At 38.6% G+C, this 25,017-nt stretch overlaps 1 protein-coding gene across 1 annotated transcript in view; it reads left to right on the top strand.

Annotated features, from left to right (window-relative positions):
* LOC140341158 (uncharacterized) overlaps positions 1–20,388 on the top strand; it is a 70,514-nt gene extending 50,126 nt beyond the window's left edge. Inside the window, exons 57-69 of the mRNA XM_072426709.1 lie at positions 725–949; positions 2,400–2,549; positions 3,352–3,455; positions 6,576–6,790; positions 8,542–8,762; positions 9,525–9,671; positions 10,294–10,458; positions 13,771–13,922; positions 16,614–16,782; positions 16,870–16,978; positions 17,055–17,200; positions 17,866–18,246; positions 18,455–20,388. Of these exons, the coding sequence (XP_072282810.1) occupies positions 725–949; positions 2,400–2,549; positions 3,352–3,455; positions 6,576–6,790; positions 8,542–8,762; positions 9,525–9,671; positions 10,294–10,458; positions 13,771–13,922; positions 16,614–16,782; positions 16,870–16,978; positions 17,055–17,200; positions 17,866–18,029 (1,967 nt within the window). The 3' untranslated portion in view covers positions 18,030–18,246; positions 18,455–20,388. The remainder of the gene's footprint in view (positions 1–724; positions 950–2,399; positions 2,550–3,351; positions 3,456–6,575; positions 6,791–8,541; positions 8,763–9,524; positions 9,672–10,293; positions 10,459–13,770; positions 13,923–16,613; positions 16,783–16,869; positions 16,979–17,054; positions 17,201–17,865; positions 18,247–18,454) is intronic.
* Positions 20,389–25,017: the final 4,629 nt, after the last annotated feature.

Here is a 25,017-nt window from a genome sequence, read left to right as displayed (position 1 = left end):
ATCTTCTCCAGCCTTGAAGAGCTTTAATAAATAAGGCCCTATGTATCAGTGTCATTTTTGCCTTTTAATCTTCCTATTTTATATTTTAAGCGTCTTAAGCCATGTTTCAGTTTTACATGGACAGAAAATAATTGGAATTCCAATTGTCACCACAACTGCAATTTTTCTTTAGCCACAACCTGTTCCAAGTACATACTATTTAACTAATAAATAGAGAATTTCCCCTATTTTTTCATTTATGTTTTCTCACTTCCTATTGTGTCTCCAAGACAAGAAGTGAAAGGAAATCTCCCCAACAGTAACCATACACTAAAATAGGAAATATAAATTTAGGCATTCCGTACACCTACAAAAAACAATGACTTTATATGTAGTTTAGGTACTGAATATATTTTTCAGTACATCAGTTTTATATCCGTTGTCTTATTGGTGGGGCCTTATTTGTATTATTTTCCTGTATGCATGACTTGCAGCTGCAATTATTTAAGGAAGACTTCATCAGCCACTTGGTTTTGTGCACAATAAAGGAATATAGCTAGATTAAGAACAAAACAAATAAGGGTTATAAAAGCCATAAAAGGTAAAATGAAAAGAAGAAAAACACAACAAATACAAACAATATACTATTTTATACAGACAGTATACTATACACAGATCTTCTATTCATCTGTACACAAATGTATCACTAGCCTGCTTTTCTCACTATGATATATTTCTTGTGAAGGAACTGGCAGGGCGATGTGGCAAGGAGAATGCTTCCCGGGATTTTACTGTCCTCCTGGACAAATATCTGCCCGGCCTTCTGCTCATCGTTGTCCAAATGGATTCTTCTGTCCTGCCGGATCTCCAGCCCCTGTGCCCTGTGAGAGTGGAACATACCAATCTCTAGAGGGGAGGGAGACTTGCAACACGTGCCCTACAGGGTTCTACTGTGGGCCCTCAAATGACAGTAAGTGGCAGTATCGTCCTAGTAGTTCTATTATTTTAGCATATAAACTGTACATCATTCTTTCAATCTTGTTTCTTTAGCTTTTGAAATTGTATTTGCATCTTTAACTTTAATTGGAGCTTTGTTTTCCAGGTGCATTCTGCTTACTTTTGAGATCGGTTTGTGGCTCTTCTAGGATCAATTAAATACTAGATTTATTAGATATTTTGATTTATTGATCGGTGCATCCAAAATGCAGCTGGCCACCATCTGACCTATAATTGGCTCCCTTTTAAAGATGAATCAATCTGTTTTGCATTTTTGTTGTTTGGCAGGAGCAAACAAAAACCTATTAACATATACTAAAACAAAAGTACTCAAAAGTCTGTAGAACACAGACAGAAATGAAAAATACCTCCCATCTCTGAATTTTTGTTAACAGATCGACACCCTAAATATATATCTGGGATTATCGGAATAAATATAGGTATGATCAGTGTTTCTATTGCATTCCATGCTCATTTGAGGTGAAACTACAGCCATAACAGACCACTTAAAAACAATAAAGCAAAAAAGAGGTGTGGTCACCGCTGATGGGCTGCATTAAGATTGATCTCCAGGTAGTCCCCGAGTTAAGGAAATCCAACATACGGATGACTTCTAGATACGAAGGGGCTTCTCTGCTCGCTGGTGTGCAGGACAGAGGCTTGGAGGGGGTGGTTTGCATAACTTCAGCAACCTCTGCGGTTGTTTCTTTTTGCATATGGAAGCACAGCTTGCTCCAGAAGTTAATAAATGTCTAGGCTCCATAAAGTTTTTTTTTTTTTTGCTTTGTTTGTGATTAACTCACAGTGAGCATTTTATACAGTAACTGACACCACACTGCCTAAAAATATATGTTGAGACAATCATCTGTCCTAGTTGCTTTTATTAAAATAATGTACCTGTTCCGACTTAAATACAAATTCAACTTAAGAACAAACCTACAGTCCCTATCTCGTATATGTAACTGGGGGACCACCTTTACACTGAGGGATTATGAATGCTGCCATGTCCAAACTCTTTGCATGTTGCCTCAATGTAAAGTTCAGTAGTTTCAGTCACATCCCTGGAATAATCATGTAGCTGTGTGACAATTAACTGAACACCTAAACTTATTAAACATCAATCAGGCCAGCTGTATATTTTAGAACCAGATCAGCAATGTCAGTTTACATAATCTCTCAGTATTGTCCTCCCTAAAGTTCTGTCCAAGCAATCTGGGGAAAAATGGGATTACAAATTAATGTGTAAAGTGTCCAGACATAGTGCTGTAGCCCAATTATAAGTTTTATATGACGACACAGAGCTGTAAGAATATCACAGAAAAGTCGGGCCCAAACTGTTATTTTTTTTTTCATTCTAGTTACCCTTTACGCCATTCTTCTTCTCTCATACCTATTGTTGTCATTTTTGCCTTATCATTTATCAGGTTTGGGGATAGCAATGCCATCTCTGTGCCCTGCTGGATACTACTGCCCACCAGGAGCCAGCTTTATTACCGTGTACCCGTGTCCACCTGGGACGTATGGACCAAAGACGGGAGCATCCAGTAAATCAGACTGTGAGCCCTGCCCGGCTGGTGAGAATACTGCAACATGAAAACTGCTTTTGTTTTTATGTTTATTGTATATTTTAAAAACATGACTTTTAGTAAATACTTGTGTTTTTCATGAAGAATTATATACACAAACAACGTATTTATTTACACAAAATATGTCCATGTTTTTTAAAGCTGCATGTTTTCCCAGATGCCATTTACCAGAAACAAAAATAAAATTACACAAAAATGAAAAGGCTTGGTACACAGGATAAAAAAAGACTAATCTAATGAGAACAGTTCCGGTCAGCTTCCTATGGATTCAATGTCTCCATGGCAATGTTGTATCACTGTAAACATCCACTTTATTTGCTAAGCCAGTACCTCTAATTTCAGATAGAAAATCACAGAAGGTTTTGGACTACAATTGACATTAGAGCAGTTAAAAGGTGAACCATGTCTGAATTTTATATATGATTCTAGAGGGTCTGAAAATGGTAAATTTAGTGTATGGTATTATCTTTTTGGTCATAAAGAGATGTCTAAGTTATTTTTCGAGTGTTTCTGGTGCAATTGTTGTAAACAAATGTAAAAGGACAGAGAACCATATGCAGTAATATCAAAAACACAATACCAAAACATATTACATATATAATAAAAAAAAATATCACTGCACTGCTGATTTACAATCCAGAGATCCAGATTGAGGTTATCTAGGGGAATTTATGTGCTCTCTTCAAATTAAATATTGAAATATTTTGCTGTGTGTCTTTCATCTGGGTATTCATCTTGACAATTTTAAGACAATGTGCTTAATGATAATAACGATTTTTCTGTGTCTTAGGAATGTTCTGTTCCTCTGAAGGACTCCATAGGCCCACCGGATATTGCCACGCTGGGTATTACTGCTCCCAAGGGGCTGTAAATCCTACACCGATTACACCAAGGGTAACAAGATGTTTCCTCCAGAATACTGTAAATTGCTGTGTATTCTTGTTCTGTCTCATTTATAATCGGGGCTCCCACACTATTTGTTTTAGGTTTTCTGTATGATTTGTTTCTTCTCAAATGTTTTACATTGAAACTGTGTTAGCAAATTACTGAGCAGCACCACTTCATTATCATTCTTTCCTTATAGTTCCTATTGTGTAGAAAAGTCTGTTAACTCGCGTTATACCCAAATTAAGTGATGTTTTATCATGTTTTAATCAAGCAAATTTACAGTATGTCCCAGACCTAACTAGTGAGAAATCCCAAAAATATGACCTGTGTGGGGAACTTGAGGACATAAAGACACTGATGTAGAATAGAAAGTTGAGAAACTCATTGAAAAGATTGATTCCTTTTTATTACACAATAGGGACTGACACACCATATGATGTATATGATATATATTGCTGTTAGGTATGAGCAAGAATGCCTATCTCGTGAAATTTTCCTCGAACTTCCGATAGGTCAGCGAAATTTCGGTGAACCAATTTCGCGAATCCACAGTCCAGGTTCCCACGCTCCCTGGGCTGTACTTATCAATAAGTACAGCCCAAGCAACGTGGGAACCAGCTGAACTGGTATGAGTTCAGTAGTACGCCTGCGGTCACAGCTGATTGGAGACACGTGCCTCCAATCAGCTGTGACCGCAGGTTCCTGCGGTCCAGGTTCCCACGCTCCTTGGGCTGTACTTATCAATGACAATGATAAGTACAGCCCAGGGAGCGTGGGAACCTGAACAGTGGGAACCTGCTGAACTCATATGACGTCGCAATGGAGATTCTCGCCTTTTTTATATCTTGACTGTCCTCACCTAGGCCTAATAATGTCAACCCCACATTATAACAATGAAACAATAAAAGATGAAGAAAAAGCTGGGGTTTTGTGGCAAATAAATTTGTATTGGAAATCAAAAACACAAAAGCGTTACAGGTTAAGCATCTGTAACATATATATCTTTACATTATATGGTGGGTCAGTCCCTATTCATAGGGGGTTCGACTATAAACTGTACAGCAAACTTTCTAAATTGCTTGGAGTGGATTGAAAAACATAACGTCTCTAGTCCCGACCTGTTTGGCCTCTTGGCTTCCTCTGAAATATATAATAGGGACTGACACACCAAATGATGTATATGATATATATTGCTGTTAGGAATGAGCGAGAATGCCTCTGACAGTCTCGCTAAATTTTCCTCCTTTCCGCCAAACTTCCGATGGGTCCGCAAAATTTCGGCAAACTAATTTTGCTAATCCGCGGTCCAGGTTCCCACACTCCCTGGGCTGTACTTATCAATAAGTACAGCCCAGGGAGCATGGGAACCTGCTGAACTTGTATGAGTTCAGTAGTACGCCTGCGGTCACAGCTGATTAGCCGATAAGTACAGCCCAGGGAGCGAGGGAACCTGGACCGTGGGATCCTGCTGAACTCATTGTACCTCTCAATGGAGATTCTCCGTTGGGAGGTCCTATTAGTTCAGCAGGTTCCCATGCTTTCTGGACTGTACTTATCATTGATAAGTACAGCCCAGGGAGCGTGGGAACCTGTGGTCACAGTTGATCGGAGACACGTGCCTCCAATCAGCTGTGACCGCAGGCGTACTACTGAACTCATATGACCTCTCAATAGAGAATCTCTATTGAGAGGTCATATGAATTCAGCTTGCCTGCGAACATGAACTTGCGGCGAAACAAGGCCGTTCTCGATAACATGTTTGGTAAGCGAGAACGGCCTGATTCGCCGCCAGATCGAATTTCAAAATCTCTCTAGCTCATCCCTAATTCCTTTTACAGACGCTTAACCTGTAACGTGATTGTGTTTCTGATTTCCAATACAAATTTGTTTGCCACATAACCCCAGCTTTTTCTTTGTCTTCTATAGTTTCAAAAAATTAGCAGTATGGGTGAAGCAGCAATACAAGTGTTTGACAGGGTTTTTAGAGTTTAATATTTTGGTATAGGAAAAAAAAGAACCAAAAATACACCGAAAATATTGTATATATCCTGATTGGATTGGACACTTAACCAATAGAACTTCTAATTGGTTCATAGCACAGGTGCCCACTCAAAACTATACCACATTAGATGTATTGCCACTTGTTTGTAGTGCTTATCTCATACAGCTCTATGGAAATACATGCATTACAGAGCTCATCATCATCATCTTCATACGTTTTGGTGAAACCCCAGCTCTTGCATGAAAGGCTGAAGTTGGCTCTGTTGAAATTGGCTCTACATCAATAAGGTGTAAAAAAATTTACAGTTAAAGTGGGTAATCCACCACATGGTGTCACGCTGGGAGAGATGGAACCTCTAGGGGATGCTACAGCTTGTACAGTAGTGGTGTGAGCCCTGGGAATGGCCAAGGTGCAGGATCTATGTGTCAGCCAGGTCTTCTCCAGAGCCTCTAGTGGTGAGGATGTTGCACTGATGGCTGCTGCCAGGTTTTGGTCCATAGGTACACCAGGGTATGTAGGACACTACGTGGTACCAAATTAGCAGGTGGGAAAATAGTCAAAGAAGTCCAGGGTCAAGGCAGGCGGTAGACAAGAGAGGTCAGAAACAAAGCCAGGGGTCAGGACCCAGAAATGCAGTGAATAGATACTGATGTCACGAGGGTCACTGAAGACACGGGAACACTGGGGACACAGGAAGCATCAGGAGGCATAGGTGACAGACACTGAAGAACACTGGAACAGCACAAGGGAACAGGCAGGGACACAACAGAGTGGTCAACAAGGGGTTAACACAGGACAGGGAAAGCACTGAATTAACCAGCAGGTGTCGAGGAAATGCTCAGCAGAGCTAGGGGGCTCAGTACTAGTGATGACACATTGCACTAATGCTGAGTTCTGTGTCTGAGCTAGCAAAATAGCCAGAGATGATTTAGAGGCCAAACTGATCAAACTTGGAAGAGCAGGCACACCTGGGCTCAGAACTGTTTGCATGTGCAGGAGAGAGGCAACTGCGCTTAAGTGAAGAAGAGGTAAGTCTGACACATAGTATTGTATAAAAGAAAGAGAACTGTGCTGGACCCCACAAGGCAATCTATAAATGTTTCCTTTGTTTCCTTGCTCTTTAGGTGCCCTTTGACATAAATTATCCCCAGAACGACATCTGCCCAGCTGGATACTATTGCCCTAATGGAACGCGAGCTCCTGTCCCCTGCCCTCCAGGCTCATTCTCTATGGCAGCAGGACTAAGTACTCAGGGAGAATGCCAACCCTGCCCTGCAGGTCACTACTGTGCACAGGCCGGACTGTCTGACCCATCCTTGGCACCTCCTTGCTCTGCAGGGTAAGGCACCAAGCTCCATTTGCTGCAACCTATTTGTATAAAGATATGTGTGTAACACATAAATCTTATCAATAGATGGAATACACAGGGAATTTTAATGTCTTGATCAGTCTATATTGCCAGCAGGTTCAAAATGTATTCATTTTTTGGTATTTTATTGCTTCCTCTGGAATAAACAATTATTTGTTTGTAATTTAGGCACATACCAAAATGTAGTTTTCCTATTGATAATTAAAAACTGGCATAAAGAACTTTTATTTTTAATCCAGAACTCCAATTGAAATGTTTGGTATATTACATGGGTTTAACGATCTGAGATTTTATGTTCTGAAAGCACTGTACACCACACAACCACTAGATGTCACTGCAACCCATGAAATGAGATATATTGGGCGTAGTTCCAACATCATTACCCACATTATTATTATACAATGATACAGGCAAATTCTCAATCTCATTCTTATAATTAGCAAAATTGTACCTATTCTGGGCTAAACAGGAGTTATGATAATGTACCATATCTGGACCATTTTACTTGCACTAGTTTTGATTTAAGGGAATTATAACCATGCTAAAAACTTAGTGCTGCAAGGAACCTGTGTGTCTGATTGTTACACCAGTTATATAAAAGTGTTAAACCAGTGCAAGACTGGAGTATATAACAGGTAACAGTGCTGTGACTACATGCTGCCCCATGTTATTTGAATTAAAATGCAATTGTTGGAATAGTAGGGGATTTTGTCTACTAAAAAGGATGTGCATTTATCAAATAGAGGGGTGTCATTTTCCAGAAGCCTATATATCAGTTATTCTGCAAAAAGTATGTGATCAGCAGCTCTTCTATTAGGTATTTGAATATGGCAAGGGACAATCCAAACATAGCCATCCTGCCCTAACAAATAAAATAGTAGTAGGGAGCCTGACCTCTGCAACATCATCAGCATAGCAGAAGAAACTTGTGATGCCTGTTGTTATATTTTGTCCATATTGCAAGGAAACTGCACAATGTTACACCAGGGAATTTATGGGATGGGACCTTCATACACTTGGAAAAAAAAACTATAAATACTTGGGTTTGGAACTGTATAATGCTTAAGGCAAAACCTTTCAACTTTTGGGACAAAGCCATTCAACTTCTGGGATGCCGCCTTTAAACTCTAAAGGAATATGTTTTTAACTTTAACCTCTTGAGACCAAACCCTTGCATTTTTAAGACCAAGCAATTGAGCTCATGTGATGGAACTTTTGAATAGTTTGGATGAAACCCCTAAACTCTTTTTACAGAAACTCTGAAATCTTGCGAAGGAACATTTGAACTATGCACATCCTTTGCCTTATTGCAAGTGGCAAAGGTTTTATTATTAGGTTATACCTATATAGCAGAGTATGGCCAGAACCATCTTAAACTTAGTATGATGGTACATTTGTGGCACAGAATATAAAACACACTTTCTTTCTTCTATGTTGTCTATGTGGCATGACCATAAAGTGGCATGAAGGCAAAACATTCTACTTTATGAGACCCTTTCCATCCAGCTTCCTGTAATTCTCAATTTTACCAAAAGAATGAGTTGAATGTGGAAATGTTATAATACATTACAAACACTAGGGGGTGATATTACACTTCATATTGTATACATTTCTTTTATTAACATTTCCATCATAATCTAGACCAAGCTCCTTTAGTATTTCCTGACTGATTACTAGACATAAAGGATATTCTACTGATGAAAAAATGTTTGTATCTCTAGATATGTCTGTAAAGAGGGAAGCTCCATTTCATGTCCCTCAGATGAAATTCATGGCTATCGTTGTCCGGCTGGATTCTATTGCCCCAGTGGGAGCAGTTTGGAGATTCCATGTGAACCAGGCACATTCAGTCCAATGCCAGGAGCAAGTACATGCCTTCCCTGCCCTGCTGGGAGCAGCTGTATACATGTGTCAACAGTAGAACCTTTCAGCTGCCCTCGAGGTAATAGCCATCGTACCTGACAATACAGGAGATTTACATGTGTGTCTAATACTTTTAAATTACAAATATTAAGCCTTGCTTAAGGACTGTAATAAGAGGACTGTATTTATGGCTGGAGTACCCACATTGTGTTTGATTCTATTTACAAATGCATGTTTTTACTATATATACTTGAGTTCTGAAACAATATTTTCCACAAAATGCCATTAGAAAGAGAATCTTGTTTTTTACTCATGTCACACCAGTAGATGGTGCTTTGCCCTCATGTAAAATGTGTAACAAACTCATGTCATCAGACATTAGCACACAGTGCCATCTACTGGTGACTAACAATAATGCACAAAAGATCATTTAAGTGCAAAATACCTTAACTGGTAAAAACTGGGGAAAATGTATATAAACTGAGCCCATGTCATTTTAATTTCTCCTCTTTTAAATAAACACTAAAAAAATAACACAACATTCTATTATTGTTTCCATCGATTACCGTACTGAATGTTAGCAGTGACAGGCATATTTTCAGCCTAGGTTTATACTTAAGTCAAAGCATTTTCTTGTATTTTCAGGTAAAAATACATAAGCTTATATTCAGATTGGTTTATTTAAGTATATACAGTGATATTAGGTAGATGCATCAGGTGCTTATTGTTTGCCCTTCCTAACTTGCATAAATTGCCATGATTATTTGTCTGAGAATCATAAAGAATAAAGGTTCCTGCAGAAAATGGATGTGAATTATTTTAAAGCTGTATTTGTCTTTAGGTAATTATTGTCCGGCCATGACTGCAGCACCAATCCCATGCCCAGATGGCACTTTCAATCCAATGGAAGGAGCTTTGTCATTGGCTTCATGTAAACGTTGCCCAGCTGGCAGATATTGTAGAGGAGAGGCTAACTGGGAGCCTGATGGTAAGAGGTCAAGTTTATAGTTGTGTACATAATTAGTTTAGAGATTTGAATTATATGAAAGCACATTGGGTCCCTGCTAAAAGAGGGAAACTTAGGAACGAGTTCAGAGTGAGGATAATGGGGGCTTCATCATTACTGAAAGAGGGGATAAGTGGGGTTTGTAGAGCAGATTGGGGCTTTGTCACTGCTTGGAGTTGGGACACTGCAAAATGTTTCTGAACCTCCGCAGGGAGGAGAGAGCTGATCATTTATTTACTGATGACAGGGGAGAGCTGAGCTTCCATGTTACTTCTAGGAAGAGAGAGCTGAGGTCCTGAGTCCCTTCTGGCAGGGAAGAACTAAGCTGGTGAGAGCCAAGCTGAGTAACAAATTGTTGCTTCATAGTGTCTGCAGCTACAGAGAATAGTAAGATAATATTTTAGTGCTTATTTACTGCCTATTAATATTCATAGCTGCTTGAATGTCCATAGCTCAAGTCAGAATTTCACCTAAGTCTAATAATGAAATTCACCTGCAGTTATGTTTGTTTAGTGTATAGATATTTTATGAATCAAATGATTGTGTTAATGGACTATCTGAACCTTTGGATTCATTTTCAATCTTGACTTCCATCCCTGTGCAGGCCTGTGTTCAGCTGGATATTACTGTGAAGGAGAGGCAGCAGACATCATTCCGCAGAAAACTATCCGCTTCCCACTCAACGGCCCTTGTCCTCCTGGACATTATTGCCCTGAAGGGACACCATCACCAAAGCCTTGTCCCCTTGGCACACTTAAGAATAGCACAGGTACCTGGATTCTTCTGCATTACTTATGCATCATATTTTTACTTGTATCACTCGTATGAAAATGGTAGGATTTCCTAATATAATTATGTGCTAATTTTTAGATTGTAAGCTCTTCGGGGCAGGGTCCTCCCCTCCTCCTGTGTCACTGCCTGTATCTGTCTGTCATTTGTAACCCCTATTTAATGTACAGCGCTGCATAATATGTTGGCGCTATATAAATACTGTTTATTATTATTATACTATACTCCTTTTGGCTTGGTCTACACGGACGTTTTCCCCAGTATTTAACCTGAGGCTTTTAAAGCCCATGTTTGAAATCCCCATGCATTCCAATGGGCTAATCTACACCGGGACGTTTCCTTGAGGAACGTTTATGAGCTTTATCTTAAACGTTGCTTGTAACCTTTAAAAAATGAAAACACTAAGTTAAAGCTTAAAAACGCCCGAAAAACATGTATAAACGCTCCTATTAATTTCAATGGGATGTTTTCCCGCGTTTTTAAGCACTTCAAATGTTAATGGGTTGAAAACGCAGGAAAACGCAGCATAGGCGTTTTCCAGCTTTTTAAAAGCAAGTTTTAAATTGCTAATAAATATGCATTAAAACGCATATAAACGCAATAGGAAGTATACACGCATTTTTTTAAAAACATCCGTGTAGACCCAGCCTATAGGAGGTAAATAAAGGTAATCTCTTTTTTTTATTTTATTTATACTTTATTTTATTTATTTAAATTTTATTTATTTAATATTAATAAACAGTATTTACATAGAGCCAACATATTACACAGCGCTGTACATTAAATAGAGGTTGCAAATGTCAGACAGATACAGTGACACAGGACGAGGAGGGGATCCTGGCCCGAAGAGCTTACAATCTAGGAGGTGGGGGAGGCAGCATACAATAGGGAGGGGTCTTCTTTTAGACTTTTTTTTCACATTTTCCAAATTTCTGTAGATTATGTGTAATTAGTAAATATATTCCCACTTACTTATACTGTGTCCCAAGTGGTGCTGCCTCTTTCCTAGAATGTTCAAATAAGAAATCACATCTAGAAATAGATTCTTTCAGAAACTCTTATATATGCAAGCATATTGGTGGTTAATTAGAAAAGCAAGCCAAAACATTATATTTGCATCAGATAAAATGGGGATAGATAGAGCCTGTCTAGTATTATTTTGGTATATATGTGAAGGTTCTCATTTAGCCATAGTCATGGCGTACCTAGTAGATGTTGATTTCATTTAATTTCTGAAATGTGAAAGGTTTGGTTGCTCATCCCAGAGCAGAAGAGGCTGCTTGTATAAACAATAAAACATCTTCAGCATTACGGAATTTGACAACTTCAATTTGACCAGCTACCATTGTTGAAGTTCACCTTTCTTTCTATCACATGGCCAGAACTTCAGGGTTTTTTGGAATGTATTCCATAGAGGTCCCTGGCTTGATAGAACATCCCCACTGATAATTTGATCCTGCCATTAGTGCTCGGCCAGTAGGAATCAAAGAAAAGAAAGCTGGGATATGGTGGGTTATACATTCTTCCTGTTGGATGTTGAGGGACAGGGTACACTGTCTTCTTGAAAAAATTGTCATGAGAACTACAATGTTCCAGAATTTATTTAGGTACCAGAACTGGTTGGTTAATATTATTATTACATAGTATTTTTTTGTTAGCGCCATCATATTACGCAGCGCTGTACAAAGTCCATAGTCATGTTGTTTCAGTTTTTCTGAGTAACCATTTTCATTTATTACTATGAGTTACCACTCTTTTTGTTGGTTGACGATATAGTACTTTTCTCACATATATATTTTGGATGTCTTCAATTCACTTCAGATGCCAACCTTAGACAATTTCAGTATCATGGGATATTAAATCTACTCAAATAGGGCCTGATGTAATAAACCTCTCCAAGGCTGGAAAGGATACACTTTCATCAGTGAAGCTGGGTGATCCAGCAATCCTGAAATGGATATCTTAAAAAGCAAATGTTTTGAATCCTGGACCAGATCCATTCCAGGGTTGCTGAATCACCCAGGTTCACCGGTGAACATGTATCTTCTCCAGCCTTGGAGAGCTTTAATAAATCAGGCCTATTAAATCACAAATACAGGAAATGAGGGCAAGTTCTCCAGCATATGAACGCACAGTAATAAAAGAATGAGGTTTTTACTATGTTCTATGTATTTCCTAATTTCATACAGGGACAGAGATGGCTGTAAAAACTGGCACAGGTTTAACCTTTCCCCATTCTATCAATAAGGAAAAGTTTAGCCTGAACTGCCATGTTAAGTAATAAGCTTTATCATTAGTAGTAGGAAGTAGGAATGTGTTTACAGGATGGACAAACAAAACTAGCTACACATTATTGCCTATTTATACTGCATTAGACATCATAATCCAATTATTAAAATGTTTACAAGAATGCTGTTTCACCTTTTTGGCTTACTCAAATTATCAAATACAGAAACAGTTGTCTCATTTCCCAATTTCAATTCTGTCTGTTGTAGGGAGTTATATACCTTTGATACCTTTTATATACACTTCAGCTGTACACTTTAACTACATACATTTTATCTGCAAACATTGATATTGTGATAGTCACTCATATGTATAATATAATCAAGAAGGTGGAGGATGGTTTTCATAGGGAGTCAAATATAAACTCAATGGCTTTATACAATAGTATAATAAAGTGTATAGATAATTACAATTAGGTTTCCTGTAGTCCTGAAGGTGGTGCTAAGAGATTAATTTATGTTGTGTTGTAATGTAGTAGAATCTAATAGAAGAAGGACTAACACCTGAGGAAGCCAAAAAAGCCGAAATGTGTCGGGAACAAGATATGTTACCTTTTTGGAATATTGAATAACTTTTTTTTTTTTTTTTAATATTGTAATTTTTATTGAGTTTTTATATAATAAACAACATACCAACATATAAAAAAGCAAGGTGCAGGTAGAAAACATAGAGATATTATAAGAAACATATAATAAAACTGTAACAATATATTATTAACCAGAGTAGGTAGCATATAAAAAAACTCCAACAAGTTTACAGCATACAGAACTTCTACAGGAGACTTATTCAATACACCCCATCCTGTGATATTAGAAAATTCTAATGAAATTATATGATGAATTTTTTTGTAGAACTATTGCACAATCAACCAATCTGTAATCAAAAAATATGTTTTCAAAAAAGTAAATTTGTAAATGATTATGCCAAAAAGCCTCTCTTTTCTTTTTATTCCAATTACCATGAACATAAAGGACTCTCAATTTATATCTTGTGTCCCTCAAACCAGGAGGCTTCTCCATGGACAGCTGTGTGCCGTGCTATGCAGGACATTTCTGTGCCAGTGTCGGCCTGAGTTCACCCACAGGACTGTGTGCTGCAGGATTCTACTGCCCAGGAAACTTCACCTCCACCAGTCCCACTCCATTTTTATGTCCTAAGGTAACACACCGTTCTATAGGCCATTACAGTGCTAGCAAATAATAGGCTCAGACACAAGCCATTAACTGGATCAACCAAAACACATGTAATAAAAACTGAGTCTGACTCACAGAGCTTCTATATAACCGAAGGCATGCTAGAGTGACCCCCAAAGCTATATCATCAAATGTGATCATGCTGGAGTGGACACTTTAGGTTTTTGTTGACAACTCACGGTCTTTTTGCTATCGTAGAATATATGTACGGCCAGTCCTGAATAATGCTTGGTGTGAATATTTGAGTCATTCCTGGAACTTGAAAATTGAAAAAGTTACACCAGCCTCATGCTAGTGTAGCGTATGATTACATGTTATTATGTAAATACCTCTCTGCTGTGTTCTATTCATAAGCCTAGAACTAATAGAGAGTTCTGGCACTGTCTTCATTCCTTGAGTACATTCTGACACTGCCATGCTAGTCTAATGCTCCCCATACACTCGGCACAATTTGTTTTTTCACCTTTCCGTCAGCTATCAACCATAAAAATTATACGAAATGACAGATATTTCAGACATTCATCTGATTCATTGGAACTAGATGGAAAAAGCACTAAACATGCAGCTTCAGGATTAATGTTCATTGCATCACATGCTCATTGCAACACATAAATATGAACAATTCTTACTAAAAGTAATAGATTTCATTTGCATGTCTATGCATTATTTCCTGCAAAAGAATAAGGTCCTAAATTTATTAAAGCTCTCCAAGGTTGGACAGGATAGACAGTGAATCTGGGTGATCCAGCAAACCTGAAATGGATCCAGTCCAAGAATTGAAAACATTTAATAACAAATAGCAACTGCCTTTTAAGAAATCCATTCCAGGTTTGCTGATTCACCCAGCTTAACTGATGAAATGTATCCTCTCCAGCCTTGGAGAGGGTTAATAAATCAGGTTCAATGAGTGTGATATGAATGAGCCCTAATAGGTAGTAAAAATGCTTAGACCTTGGCATGCCTGCAAATACTAAATCATGTCCTGATGAGCAGTGCAATTTCTCAGATACAGTACAGTCTTGAACGTTTGCTAAAGGCAGCGGACCCTGTATTGTGGTCCAACTTTTCAATAACCACCCAAAAACTGCCAGGTAGTCACCGAAAAGTGCTGGGTGCGCCCAGCGAAAAGAGGCTGGGGAGAACATTGGGCATGACATACTCCATACATCAATTGCTTCCTGGAACTCGAGACAGCCACAATGTATAATGTGTAATAGGGCTTGGCAGTAAAAATCACTTTGACCTTCTCATACTTTTTATTGCTATTTTGGGAATAGATTGGATCACAATTAGTTGTGTCTAGTAATAAGTGCATGGTTGGTATTTATCTATGCACCACCCTGGAATAGAAATGAAGCAAAGACCAAGCTGCTTTAGGGACGTTCAAATCTTGTGTGTAAAGAGCCTCCTCCCATAGAATAACACCGATTATGCAGCACAGTGTTACTCAATATTCAACAAACCACACCGCTAATGCGTGGACTGGGGAAGGAATATTCATTTAGATTTTGGAATCTCCACAATTGTATCCAAACACGTGTGCTTACATGCTGACGTCATTCTGTGGAATTTATAACTTGTACCTGTAAATATTTGTTTTACCCTAAATAATTATTTGCATTGATAATTCTCTGCTAACCAATTCAAAGTTTATTGCAAACATTTCTTTATCATTTCCTGTTTTACATTGGCTGGACAGTGTATACCTGGGGGTTGAATGCAGTGGGAATTACAATAATCATGGTTATAACATTCCATATCTTGGAAAGTAGTGTGATTTGCTTAATTTTGTCTACTTTTTTAATGTTGGTAGGGCATTCCAAGAATGTAAGTGAATTGCCTGACTATAAGATCCTCAAACCCACCAGCCTGCATAGCATTCGGCAGACTACAAAATGGGCCGTGGGACCAGGCTACAGACAGAGGGTCCATACTCTTGTAATTTTCATGGGCATGGAATAAATAATTATCCTAACCAGTCTTTAAAAATATCTAAACCCAAAAACAAGAATCAGAACCTGATTTATTGCCCTTTATTGAGTGTTGTCAATAAATAAAGTAAAAAATATAAAAAAAATATAACTTATGCAGCAACTGCATTCGAGGACTGGTAAAATGAAATCACTTTCCCATTCCATACATGTTGGCTGTGCTCTTATTAAATTTTCTAGTACCATCCTGTACAGAACATTCTGTTTGATCTAAAATGTGATTGACACTATTGTAATTATCATGTACATCACAGTACATGAGCATAAACCAGTTATACACTACACTGCAACTCTGAGAATCTTTCCCTTGTCTGCAAAGCTGGCGTTACATAATGGCCTCTGTGGCCATTATCTCCTATACATTAACCAGCACCTGGTAGTAAAGGAACATACCCGATAAGATATAAAATAAATGGATTGTTAAGCATGTAACGGAAGATAAACCTGGAAATTTGTTCAACCACATTGAGTTGTGTTTGGCCAGCATAGCTTAAAGTGCAGCCCACAAAAGCTTTTCCATATTCCATAGAGCATGTCTCATAGACCTGGAAACAAAGCACACAGATTATACAAATATTATTCTATTTAGGAAATTTGCAAGTACCAAAAAATTGAATATATCAATTTTTTATCTGCCATGTTGAACATTTTCTCTCTTTCTACAGGGACATTTCTGCCCTTCAGGGTCCTCCCATCCCAAACCTTGCCCAACTGGACAGTTTCAACCAAACACTGGATCCCATTTCTGCACCCCATGCCAGCCGGGGTTCTACTGCCAGGAAGCTGTGGCTGGCCACCCACAGCGATGCCCCCCACACTCCTATTGTCCTGCTGGTATGTATTTATATGCAAAGGATAATTATAATACTGCAGCACACAGTACATTGCTTGAAACATATTAACAAACCTTGTATCCATCAGGGACACTCTATCCATTACCCTGCCCAAATGGAACATTCACACCTGTGGACATGAGTGGTCTGAGAGAAAAAGGGGAGTGTCTTCCCTGCCCACCTGGGCAATACTGCAGGTAAGAGCCCATTAAAAATCTGGTATATGTCAAGCCTCTTGTATTTGTGCATACTATGTTTTATTCTTTCATTCAGAGGAGGAAAACTACAAGGGCCATGTGCAGCTGGACACTTCTGTCTCTCAGGTAGTTCAGAATATACACCATATGTGCAGAACTTTAGCCGCAGCATTCTAACTGAGTGCAACTGGGGACAGATGTGTGCTGGGACCTGCCCGCCAGGTAATACAGTCATGGTACATGTTGGTGTTTTAATGCCTACACTGTGAGCTCAACATTGTTCCTAACCGTGTAAAGCAAAAATATGATGATTTGCTGTTTTATCATTTATGCTATTAATTACTTGACATGATCAGTTAGAGAATGTGCTGTCATTAATGAAGATAATGTTTATATCATATAAAGGCAGTACATTGAAAAGCTGGAGTTTAATTGACCCCCAACCCATATGTACATCACGAGCAGCACTGTGCTTCCTGAATAAGTAATGACAGAACAGAGACAATCATAAAAATTTCAGTATTTCATCTCCCAGAATTCTTTGTGATAACATAAAACTCCAGTGCTTATAAAACTAACAGCTTACAATTGATCTGCGTTACTAGATTAGGTTCACCTAGTTTCTGCAGATCATATCTCTGTTATCTGTCAATGCCCTAGCTGCTTTTACTACAGAACAGTTGCCCAACAATCCCATTCCTTTGGCAATATGGCTGAGATTTCCTTTGATTTAACAGATTAACCCTGGGTATAGAAAGGTCTCACTGAATCTTAGAATAGTGCGAGTGGTCCCTTGTTTTTGTCTTCCTGTTGTGTTGTCATTCTGACCCAAAGATCTGCTAATAACTCGCTGTATATCTGTTGTAACCTATGCTTTCCTGTGTTAGGTTTTTATTGCCAAGAGGGCACTGTGCTACCTACCCCATGCCCTGCAAACACATTGAGAAGTTTTCCAGGAGCCAGACACAGGAATGACTGTCTGCCATGCCCTGTAGGACACTGGTGCAAAGAAGGTAATATGCCGTTTAATAAATTAAATAAAATGAACTGACTTTCAGTGACCAGTTTTCTATAATATCTTTATTCAGGGAGCACAGTACCAGCGCCATGCCCTGCTGGCCATTATTGTAGTGCTCGAAGTTGGTCCAATGCCAACAATCCAGCAGGGCCTCAGGAGTGCCCTATTTATACTTATCGAAGTCTTCCTGGTGCTGGAAGTGTTGGAGACTGCCAGCCCTGTCCTCCAGGGTATTACTGCAGAATTCCGGGTCAGTAATAAAAATACTAAGTTTAAAGCCACTAAAAACTGTATCTGCTAGTGAAACCTACTGCTAGCTTCTCATTTTTAATCAAGTAAAATGTCATAGGCTTCCCAGCCTTCTTTCTTTCATTCAGAAGCTTCTACTTGCTTATTGTCCTAAGGGTACCATGTTGACAGATGCTGATATACGTTTCGGTGTGATTTTGCTTTTCTAGGCATTATATCTTATGAAGATTTCCCCTGCCCTCCAGGGCACTGGTGCCCAGGTGTGAGTGAGCCACTGACCTGCCCCGCTGGTACCTTCAGGACTGAATCAGGTGCTGCATACATCGAAGACTGCCAGCACTGTCCTGAAGGACATCATTGCCCTGACCCAGCTGTGACAATGGCAGCCAACATCATTGGAATCCCTTGCAGGCCCGGCTTTGAGTGCCCACCTGGTGTGTTAAACTACAAAATAATGAAGATGTTATTTTCATGAAAGTCAGGTGTCCATGAAATGTTACTGTAACAGGTTTTTGTATTTAGTAAATCTGTTAAAGGGCATTTTCTTTTCTTTCACCATAGCAGTGGCCAAAATACCACTTTGCAGTACATTGGTTTCTTTTTCCAGGTTAAAGCCGTTGGAAGTCAGTAAAATATTCAGACCTGGACAGTGTATTCTCTTTACATCTTCTTCTCTTTACATCTTAAACGTTTACGCAAGTCCTACTTTACATTGCACAAGCTTTTCCTGTCCAAGTCTTCTATCTACAATCTCTACATTTGTGCAAATATTGGCTTAAAAGTGAGCAATGTGAAAAATGTTAGATTGCTGATAAGATGGGACACATAGGCTAAGCACTTTCATAATAATGAGGTCCCATGTATATTAGATCAGTGTTTTTCAATTTTTTTGAGCCATGGCACATTTTTTTACATTGAAAACATCCTGCGGCACACCACAAATCAAAAATGTTACAAAATGACACTCTGTAGCTAATTCTTTTGTCTCTAAGAATGAACAAGAAAACTGTGTTACCTACTGCCACCCACTGACATGGAAGAGTATTACATTACTCTGCCAGTCACTACAGCACAGACACTCGACAATGGTAATTGGATAATTTCCCACGGTACACCTAAAGATCCCTCATGGCACACTAGTGTGCCGCGGCACAGTGGTTGAAAATCACTGTATTAGATGATATTCAATAATAAGTATGAAAACCATATAGAGCACCTCATTCTTCTCTGTTTTTGTCCTCCCATTTTCTGAATCCAAATTTAGGCACAAACTACACATTGATGGTGAAATGATAATGCTGGCCATTGTGCAAGAGTCAGAAAGGTCACTTTGTGGTCTCCAAGGCTAGCGGGGATACACTTTCAACAGTGATCCTGGGCGATCCAGCAAACCTGTAATGGATCTGGTCCAGGATTAAAAATATTTGCTAACAAATTGCAAATTACTTCTAATAAATAGAATAAATTCTATTCCTGGTTTGCTGGATCACCCAGTTTCACTGATAAAAGTGTGTCCTCTCCAGCTTTAAAGCGCTTTAATAAATCAGGCCCATTATTACAGGTCAAGTTTATTGGGGTGTAGATGGTAATTTGTGATTCATTCTGTGCAAACTAAAATTTAGTTGAGATATAATGTTTTGTGAACATTTGTATTTGTTTTTGTGAAAAATTTCTATCTAACCTATTTACTTAGTGTCTCCTTCTCCTAGATGGTACTTTGTGATTCATTCTGTGCAAACTAAAATTTAGTTGAGATATAATGTTTTGTGAACATTTGTATTTGTTTTTGTGAAAAATTTCTATCTAACCTATTTACTTAGTGTCTCCTTCACCCTAGCTTTCATATGGTGGACATGGCTGCCCTGCTAGCTTATACCCTGCCGCTGCTGACATCCTCATTGCGTTTTTCCAGATCTTGGAAGATCACAATTTATTTTATTATTCATAATAAAATTATTATATTTAATACTGTCTTATAAGTTGATTTAAAAAAAAAGACAAGACTCTTGCTTTTACCACTAGGATCAGTCAAGGAAGTTGTATGCAGAGCGGGAGCGTACTGTCCATCTCGTACAGGAATTCCTCCCCAGTGTCCAGGTGGCTTCTTCTGTCCTGAGGGCTCCTCTATCTATAACACCAGTGCACAGCTGTGAGTAGACTAAATAGATATTCGTTATTGAGAACGTTTTGTAGTCATTCTCATCTAATGGTTTTCTTATTCTATGTGTGCAGCTGCCTGTTTCCCTATTACTGTCCCCCTGGAAGTGCTCGTATGATACCTTGTGCTGGTGGCTATCGGGCTCTACCAACATCTTCCCTCCGGGACTCGGAAGAGGCATCATGTAAAAGATGTGAGGCTGGAACCTATCGCATCAGCAATGCCACAGATGCCTCTTGCCAGCCTTGTCCAGCTGGATACCACTGCCCACCGGGTGAGCAAACTGAACATAAACAATATTTTGCTCATAAAATATTTAGAAAGGTACCAAGAGGGGTGGGGGTTGTTTATTAATAATTCGGTAAATCTGGTAGTGCCAAGCCTATAATTTACAGTAAACTTTAACCTCCCTAGCGGTTCATTTCTTTCCGGTTTTATATGTCTAAAAGCAGTACATTGTTTTTCATGAAAATTATAATATATTAGTATGAGTATAATAAAGTTTGAAACACAAAATCATGTAAAAACAATAAATTGAATAAATTAAAATATCTATATATTTAAAAAAAAAGGTTTAATTTTTTTCAAATTTTTAAAAAAAGAATACACAATATACTCATACTATTATATATACTGTAAAATAAATGTTCTTGAAAACAATGTACTGCTTTTACACATATAAATCCAATGTATTGCATTCAATACAGTTATTTTGTATTGAATGCAATACAAATGGATTTTGAGTTTCTGCCCTGCCGTCAACGCAACGTACACACGCACTGACATCACAGGGAACTCCCCGGTGACTCATCGGGTGCAGAAGCCGGCCGGAGGAAGAAGAAAGAAGACGGAGATCGCGGCGATGGGCGTCAATGGACGGCGCGGGACGCCGGCGGATTAGGTAAGCGCTCTATTTACTAACCTTCCCATAAGTATACATACCCCGAGTGTGACTCGGGGTTACCACTTTTAGCAACTTTTTTCTACCCCGAGTCACACTCGGGGTAACCTCTAGGGAGGTTAAGGAAGAAGGAAGAGAAAGAAAGGCTTTTCAATGGCACTAGATGGTTGAATATTAAAAACATACATATAAATAATAAACTTATTTACATAATAAACTTACATATATATTAAACTTAATAAACATATTTTGTTTTTAAATCCAACCATCTAGAGCCATGGAAAAGCCTTTCTTTCTCTTCCTTCTTCCTTAAAGTTTAATATTTTGCTCATACCTTTGCGTTTGATCAGAGCTAATTTCATGGCATCATTAGCAGCTCCCTGACAAAAATTATTATAAGTTGAACAGATGGAGAATGGGAACCCCACCAAGTCATTTTGGAACTAGGGGTTACTGTTCCTGGGCCCCAAGAATTAAAAGATAACAGAATAGAATTCTCATCGCTGTAGCCTTCACTAGCACAATGGACCTGATTTATTAAAGCTTACCAAGGCTGGAGAAGATACACTTTCACCAGTGAAGCTGGGTGAATCCAGCTTACTTAAAAAGCTAGCAAATGTTTTGAATCCTGAATCCAGATCCATTCCACGTTTGCTGGATCATCCAGCTTCACGGATAAAAATGTATTCTCTCCAGCCTTTGAGAGGTTTAATAAATCAGGCCCAATATTTGAGATGTGGCCCATAATCCTATGTGTTGTTATTCCATGTGTTAGGTTATGTACTTTATTTTCCCCTGTCTGGTTCCTGATGCAGAGTTTGCCTGTATTTTTCCAGTCCTACAGCATGGCGGTGTAAATAAGTACTGGTATATATATATATGTATCTTGAAATACATTTTACAGTCTTGTTGATAAATTCTTTTCAAATATTGTAAAGATAGAGGATTTTTATGAGGGTTTTTACATGTATAACTAACCATTCATGATGTTTCTTCAAGAAAGAACATACGTAAAAAACGACAAGTTTCCATTACACATCTGAATTGGAGTTTGTCAACATGTGAAGGTTCCTAAAGGGGCAGAATTTCAGCCCCTGAACTTAAACGAAAATTATGTATCATTTTTTCATTGTTCAACAAAATTCTGAACTCTTCTGTCCTATCCATGTGCTATGTAATGTTCCTGTTTAAATCATTACAGGTGTTGAAAGCTACGAGTCTTATCCATGTCTGGCTGGCCACTATTGCCCTTCCAGTGCCAAACTGCCCATTCCCTGTCCACCAGGCACTTATGGCAGCAGTACACAAGGAAGGGAGGCAACTGACTGTCACCCGTGCCCAGCTGGCACCTACAACCACTTACCTGCTCAGGTGTCTTGTTTTGTGTGTGGAAGTGCCTCCTATTCTAAATCAGGTTTGTAATATATCACCATACAGTTTGATCAGCAAAAATAACATTGGATATTTTCATAGGAAATTTCTGTTTTACAACTGTTCCCAGGTTACTGTTAACTGTTCTCAATTACTGTATTATAATCTCCTGGCCATCTCCTTATCAAGAAGAAATAGTGTCCTCCCCAGAACCTTTTTTAAGCTGGGTGGGAAAGAGCTGTAGGTAGGTGGTGACCTCTATATTGTGACCCAAATGTTAAACTGTTTACTGACTGGCTTTATATCTCAGTGTTCTCCCCAGCCCCTTTTAGCTGGGCGCACCACCAAAAGTCTCATGCCAAGTCAAGCTCAGATACTTACATTGCTTGCATAAACAATTATTTATGTATTAATGAGCACAGAGCTGCAGATATCCGCATAATGCAGTATTTATATGCAGTTCAAGGTAAAATCTAAAATATTACTTGAAGATCCTACCATGATAGTGTTGGTTCAGCTACTTACTATTATAAGATGTCAGCTGTCTTCTAATTGTGCTCTTGGGTTGACACACTGTCACATGTATTCCTGTTCCAAGCACATTGTGCAGAACTCCCGGGAAACTGAACCAGAGGGACCACAAAGATATGCAGCTGATGCTGGAGCAAGTAGACAAGAAGAGGCTGAAAGATGCTGGAGATCAACAGCACCAGGAATAAAAACATCGTAAAAAAAAAAAAAACAGCATTGCCAATGATAGCATGGCAGTTGTACAAGTGCTTTAGCAAACTAAATGTGGACCAACTAGGGTATGGAGCTATTTAGTCCTCAGACAAGAGATTCAGTTTTTATGACAAATGTTGAGATCAAGTTGACCCTGTTGGTAAATCCTAATATACCGGTCATTCTGCAACAACCATTCCTACTGGCATCTTACTGTGGTGGCTGTAAATTTTTAATTCTAGTATCAGGCTGCAAACACCTAGAATATAATAAAGCTGCAACATTCTCTAATGAACAGTAAATGGCAGTGGCCCAAAGCATAATCTGTATGTGCAATGATCTAAAGCAAGAATTTATGTTTGATTAAAAACAATTATTCCTTATTTGGATTCAGATATTGTATTACATTCTCACATGCTTGTTAATAGGTAAAATGTAATTGTAACCTCAAATATCCCTGTTATTTCTTTGAAACCTTCTGTAGGCGCCCAAAGCTGTGTGTGCTTGGGGCGGAACCGAGCGTTCCAAGAATCAGACGGATCTTGTATCTGCCAGGCGGGGTTTGTGTTTTATGATAACCGCCAAAAACAGAGATCAGACAGCAGCAGTGATCAGGACTGTCAACCACAGGTACCCGACTGGAACAAATAATAACCCGCTGTGGGAGAAGTTATATTTGTGTAGATATAAATCAATTTACACACAAATGTATGTGTGTGCTATGTGAGGAAATCATTTTCAGACTGACACACAATTACCTAATTGCTAATTATAGGAGAATAGGAGCTTTGTTTGATAATTGCAGTGGTGAGCAGCAAGCAGTCATCTTTTTGTGCTTCATTTACCCACTCTTGATCCACGCCACACGTCTTGATCATTAAGAAATAAAACTGCCAGGAGCTGAAGGTTTTCATGTAATCATGTATTCTTGTAAAACAGTGAGAATTCTGTGTTTAAAGTTGATCTCCAAGCAAGACATTTTTTCTGTTTAAATAGGGAAGGATTGGTACATCTATCAGGTTTTTGATGTCCTGTTTGGCATATATAAATTTGTTATTTGCACTGGGGAATATTGTCATCGTAAAAAAAAAAGGAATCTTATGGTTGTCAATAGAATAGGAGTTTTTTTTTTTTGAATAAAGACATGCTTTAAGTAGGCGTGAATGTGTCCACAGAATTTTCTTAATATATTTACAAAATTGTGAGCCATGTCCCTATCACTAACATAGACCTTCTATGCTAGTGGTGGTGACAATATTAAGAACACAAAGTGAAAAACAGGTCAAAATAGTATCATCTTTATCATCTCATATGGACATTGTTCTGTAGAATATCTCTCAGAGTTTGGACGTTATAAGGTTCTTTGTTTTAGGTTGTTGGAGTAGTTTATCGGGCCATTATAAGAATGTACAAATACCCAGGTCTCTAAAATCAGGTGTTTTGGGTATGTTAGTTTTGATGTGCCCAGCCGGAAGTTCAGTATACACTGGGATACTTGCTTAAGGCGTCGGGTAGGAAATTAAGGCATCAGATAGGAGATCGAACTACAGTAAGATTGCACGTTTTATTATTGGCTGATAGTAACAGTGTCGTTGGCTTATCTTGATGTGGGCAGATCG

This window comes from Pyxicephalus adspersus, chromosome 11 (genome assembly GCF_032062135.1).
Source record: "Pyxicephalus adspersus chromosome 11, UCB_Pads_2.0, whole genome shotgun sequence".
In the NCBI taxonomy this organism is placed as follows: Eukaryota; Metazoa; Chordata; class Amphibia; order Anura; family Pyxicephalidae; genus Pyxicephalus; species Pyxicephalus adspersus.
Note: the sequence above shows the minus strand (reverse complement) of the source record. Positions and strands in the feature narration are given on the sequence as shown.